The 6,000-nt window shown below is 33.3% G+C and overlaps 1 protein-coding gene across 3 annotated transcripts in view; it reads right to left on the bottom strand.

Moving 5' to 3' along the window:
- The window catches only part of LOC132275479 (cysteine synthase, chloroplastic/chromoplastic-like), a 32,988-nt gene extending 27,690 nt beyond the window's left edge, over nt 1-5,298 (bottom strand). Inside the window, exons 1-3 of one of the 3 annotated variants that reach the window (XM_059776994.1) lie at nt 4,939-5,298; nt 3,223-3,332; nt 2,752-2,809 (exon numbers count right to left, since the gene is read on the bottom strand). In XM_059776994.1, the coding sequence (XP_059632977.1) occupies nt 2,752-2,809; nt 3,223-3,332; nt 4,939-5,157 (387 nt within the window). In that variant the 5' untranslated portion in view covers nt 5,158-5,298. The remainder of the gene's footprint in view (nt 1-2,751; nt 2,810-3,222; nt 3,333-4,938) is intronic. The other 2 variants (XM_059776992.1, XM_059776993.1) reach the window with 2 other exon arrangements.
- Nucleotides 5,299-6,000: the final 702 nt, after the last annotated feature.

A 6,000-nucleotide genomic window follows, 5' to 3' on the forward strand; every position in this document is an offset into this window, starting at 1 on the left:
AGGGCGAATTCCGATGACAGAATTCCTATTATTAGGGGGGAAGAATGTAATACCATTGATTTTAAAAGGATAGTCTCGGTATTTTTTTTAGTTATTTTAATTGCATTTTTAATTGTTTATTTGATTTCTTGGCTAATTGTTTACTTGTTTAATTGATTTGATTGTTTATGTGTTAATTGAATTCTTTGTTTAAATTGTATGCAATGGTTTGTATTTGTTTAGGAATTTAATTATTTTATTTTTATTTTTTTTTTATTTTACTTTTGTATATATATATATATTTTTAAGGAATTGGATATGGATAGTAGTAATGGACCAACCAATTGGGTCCCATGGACTATTTGGATAAGGGGTTTAGTGGGTACGGATAATTACCTATGGATAGTTGTATATGTATGTATATATATATATATAAGGAAAGTCCTTTAGTAATAATCTGATGTATATTTATATATTATATATAAAAAAGAATATATATAGATTATACGTAACATATATTTTAGTTATCTTTTTAGTATTTAAATTTTATTTTTTTTCATTTTTTTTTAGTTTGATTTGGATTGGAAAAAGGAGTAGGGTTATTATTTAGCCTATAAATACATAATTATAGGGTTGGAAAAGGAGGCTAGAAATATATTACGTAATATATTTTAGAGAGAGAAAGAAGGAAAAGAAAGAGAAAACAGGAGGTTAGGGTTTTTTGATCAAATCCCTAAAGGCAAGTTTTAATTCTTCTCTTCTCCTTTGATTCATACCCTATGCATGCTAGATTAATTCTAGGTTCTTTAAATTAATTGGATCTAATTACATGGATTAATTTGAAAATTTCAGTTCGTGTGTCTTAATAATGGGTTTGTGATGAATTTTCATATTTTGATAAATTGATGCATAAATTGTGATTATGATGTTCTAGGTGTGTTTATATATTGTGTAATTGCTATTGGGACAATTCTAGAACATAGATTGGTTCATAGGATCATTAACAATGGTGATAAAAAAAAATGGACAAAACGTGTCAAAGGCAAGAAGAAGCTGGTGCCGTCGAATTTGGGCACTGTTGGTGGCGCTGTACTAGGTGCACTGTTGGTGGCCAGTTCTTTAGTTTTTTTTTTTTAAACATAAAACTTTTTATCCTACAATCAGTTTGTGCTGTGAGGAAAAAAATTAGAGATTTGTTCTTTTTAAGTTGGCACGCCGATCGAGGTGGTCAATGTTAATTGCTTTACTTTACGGAATATATATATATAACATAAAGTCCCTAGAATAAGTTTGTGATGTGAGGGGAATTAGAGATTTGTCCTTTATAAGTGGGCACGCCGAACGAGAAAGGAAAAAAAGAAAATAAATTTTTTTTTTTTTTTATATGGATTGAATGGAATATTTAAGTAAATGTTTTTTTAAAATTATTCTTCATGTGTTTTCTTTTTATTTTGTTTTGATTAGATGATTTTTGCACTAAATATTTTTAAATGTTAATCGGATTAAATGCTAAGATATTAAACTAATATTGTGGTTTTTGGTTGATGGATCAATATTAAATATTTATTTAATGAAAATAGATTCATTAAGAATTGGATTGCATGATTTAATGTAAATAGATTCATTAACTATTTATTTAATGCATATATGATTGATATCATGGTTGCACCATTATGGGATGGGGGCATTTTAGAAATGGATTAACGGAATAGTTAAGTCCAACCTATGTATATTTATAAGGGAACGGAATTAACTATATAGTTAAGTCCTACTTATTCCAGTCAGGTCAACGGAACAATTGGATGACATATTATTAAAATAATATTTGGATAGTTTATTTTGATGGTTGGATAGGACGAATTTTACATATATAATTATACGCCATGATATGAGCTTGAGTCTCAGGTTCAGTGGTTAGGGTGCGTATATTGCCAGGGATGTATAGCTAGATATAGTGTAGTTGTGTACCCTGGTAGGTCTAGGTACTCATGCCCACTATATGTGCGTTTTGCATGTTGCCTACTATTCAGGTTGAGATAACTCTATAGTCTAGTGAGGTTCCTTTAGTGTGTATATATCTACATATGGACTATTTAGTTATTGTTGAATTAATTAGGATGTGTACGTGTATCGGGTCTCTGTTTGGGATGTAGTAGATTAGAACTTGTTTGTGAGCCTTACCCACCTTTACTTTCCAGGTATTCGTCAGTTCAGTCTTAAAGATTGTTCGCACCGAGCAGAGACAGTCATCCACTCTTCCGGCTCTACGTAGGACTCTTCTTCATATTTTAGTTATTGGATTTATTTTAGTTCAGTTATTTCAATTAAGTAATTACTGGTATCAGAGGATTGGAGGATTTTATTATGGGATTTCAATTATTATTTATTTGAGAATTTTTAAATAATGATTTATTATTTAGTTCCCTTCAGCTTATTATTTATTTATTTTTTATTATTCTTTTTGAATTCAGATGCTTATTTAAATATTAATTGTTTGATATCCCTTGTATTTTGTGCTCGGACTTGATCACCCGTGGCTCTAGAATCGAGGGGTATCACAACTGTTCATCTCAGTACTTTGATATTTTCCGGTTCAATGGTGCAACAAAAATTTTGATGCATATAGAATCAATTTTTGTTTGGTTGGTTATATTTAGGGCACAGCTAAGCTTATTCCAGAAGGATTATATCGTTCCAATAGAGCAAGAAACAGGCGACGTAAAGTGCAAATTCCTGATACAAAGGTACTACTTGTGTCTACTATCTTGTTACCTTCCCAGGTTTTATAAGTCCTCTCTGCTCAGCATCAGCTATCATACTGTATCCAATCCTGAAACCAAATATAAAAAAGTTTGATTAGAATACTTAACATCTTCATTCAAATCTTTGGGACAAACCAGGATCATCTGTAATTGTTAAATTATATACTTCATAAGAACACTATGATTTTGACTTACAAATACAATATATTGATTTCATAACCAAATAACTGAATATAGAGAAAATGTCTATGCTTCATCCGAGTATGATTGGATAATGATGAACCATATATTAGAAAGCCTTTTCTGGTATAAATTAACATAATTTATAGGTCCAAGGATCTCACCACCTAAGTATTCTTCAATATTATCTCTCAAAAACTATTGACTGTCCATCGCATGATAACACATGCAAGCCATATTTAGAAGGTTTTAGTTCCTTTAGGTGTCTGAGAACACAAAGCAGAAATATTCTGTCACTCACCTGTCCTTGACACTGCAACATGGCTCCATGATCTCGAGCTTGGCAGCGATGTTTGCAACAGACCCCTTTACAATATTATTCAGGTATACCATTGGTGTTTTCCCAATAAGCTGTTACCAAGCAATCAACGGAAGAATCTAGATAAACTAAACGCTAGTAAATTAAGAATAACTAAAAGAAACTGTACAGAAACTCATGAACCAAACAAACCAGCATTCCTGGTTATAGTGAGTACGATGATCATGGGGTTAGAAGAATCAAAACACACTTAGATTTGTTCAAGTATGCTGTTACACCCCTATCTATCAGCTTTAACTGTTAGAATAGTCAGTGTTAACATGATATTTGAACGGGAAAGTCATGCAGTCAAACCTTGTCACCTCCTCAATGATGTATAATCTATTTGCATGAATGACCCACTCATGAAAAACCACAATTGAAGTTGAGTATTGACGTATTCTGTTTTCCTCTCTCTATCATGTTAAGCTTCTAGAGCGGTCAGTTGCTAACAAGATTAACTTGTCAACCCTACCTACTTTGGCCAGAGTTCCGGAACGTAATTTAATATCCAAATGTCATCAACAGCGATTTTTTTTTTTCCCGCAAGAAATAAGGCACATTACCCAAAACAACAACAAGAACAACAACAATAATAATAATAACCATTTTATATTTTCCTTCCAAGGCATAAGACAGATTACCCTGAACAATATTAATAGCACCAAATAAAATAATATAATCAAATAATTGCAATAACCCGCCTCATGCTATATCAAAATAATAATTTCAATGACCCTTATGGACTTGTGCACGTTCCCCGTATTTTGGAGGGATTCGCTCTGACACCACATGTCAAGACCCGCCTCACAAAATGCGGATATTATCCGCTTTGCACCCTCTTGATGCTCACAGTTTTGAAAACACATCTACATAGGTAGGAGACACCCCCTTATAAGTTACAGCAACTTCTCCCCCCAAATGTTGTGGGACGTCAGATAATCATTATAATTCATTTTGTTCATCAAATAACTGAACCCTGAACATTGCCATAATCCAAATTAAAGATGACAGTCTACCTATCAATAAAAGAAATAAAATTGAACTGAGTACCTCAGCTTTTAAAATATAATAATTCTACAAGTTAAACAAACAATTGTCTTCTTTCTAGTAAATATAATCCGTATGAAATTAGTAAAGTTCAAGAAGACAAGTCCAAACCTTTACACCAACATTCGTATCATTAACTAAGAGTTGACCTCATTAAAACTTCAAAAGTATCCAAAAATAAGTCAAAGAATAGGGGTACAAAAAATTCCTCAAATTTGTTCTTTGAATAACTGTGATTCACACAGAAATCTGCTTCCAATTCACACTCAGAATGATATCCACCCAAAAATTGATCCTACTTACACTCGGATTTCCAAAAAAAAAACTTCATAGCCTACATTAATTATTCTGAAGAAAATAAAATAAAAGAGCATTCAGTTTCTTCACCTGAGCCGAAAATCATCACTTCGTATTCTTTTAAAAAATAATAAGTAAATAAATAGATAGAACAATTCTCTAACCTCAGCAACATACCATAAAAAGATCAACACTTAAAAATTGAAAGAAAAATTAAAAAAGACCAATAATTCGAACTCTAATTTCCAAAAGAAAATACAAATCAGTTGAGAACTATCGTGAATGGGTGTGAAAATGAGTTGATTGTCAGACCTGAGTAACATCTTCAGCTATGTTAAGGCCTTCAACTTCGGTTTGGGGCTTCACAGACACTGTTTTGCAGACGATAGGAAAAAAGAGCTTCCCAGACTTCTTGAGACTCAGAGAAGGTTGTCCAACGCGACACCGTCCCATAAACCCATTTTCGAGACAAAATTCGGTCTTGTTAGAACTGCAGAGCGACGTCAAGGGTTTGTTAATCAAAGAAGCCATTGTGTTTCTTTTTCAGGTCTCCTCTGCCAACAACACACCCCCCTCTCTCTCTCTCTCTCTATCTATCTATCTATCTATCTGTCTGTCTATCTATATCCCTCCTCTCCAAATGCAGACGGCAAACAACGCCATCGTTTATCATTTACGTTACTCGTAGTAATTTATATTTGGGTAAACAGCAAAAAAACACATCTGAACTATCAGCTAATTACACAAAACTCCCTAAATTAAAAAGTTACATTTAAAAGTCGCCTACTGTCCCACAACTTTTTACTGTCCCTCTCAACTATTAAAAGTTGCATTCAGTTTCTCAACTATTAAAAAGTTGCATTTAAGGCCACTAGGCAAATTTTCGTCACTGAAAAAAGAAGATTACAAAATTATCCTGTGGAACGACACAATTTTGATGCTTTATTAACTTCTGTTGCTGATGTGTCAAAGAAAATCTCAAGACCCAATAGAAATTCGCCAACACATCACCATATTACTCCCCACAGAAAAACACCCGTCCCACCTCGTTTTAGTACCAGAAGCAACCAGTCATCCCTCGATTTGTTCACTAAAACATCACTGGTGGTGACCTAGTTGTGTTTGTGAGAGGAAATACGAAGGATGATGAGGAGGAGGAGATGACTAGGAAGCCGCGTTCCTTAGTGACAATCACATAGCACTAGCACGAAACAAAGATGAGGACGACGACCACCTCCATTGTCCGTCCATGGGCGCCACTGCCGCCACAGCTACTGTTCTCTCTGCCATACAACAATCTTCTTCCCCAAAACAAAATTATGTTTTGGTTGCAAAGGTCGGTGTTTGGAGGGAATTAATAAAAAAAATAATACA

The sequence above is a fragment of the Cornus florida genome, unplaced genomic scaffold (assembly GCF_030987335.1).
Source record: "Cornus florida cultivar Cherokee Brave unplaced genomic scaffold, ASM3098733v1 CherokeeBrave_3.0.0_Hap2_Chr09, whole genome shotgun sequence".
NCBI lineage: Eukaryota > Viridiplantae > Streptophyta > Magnoliopsida > Cornales > Cornaceae > Cornus > Cornus florida.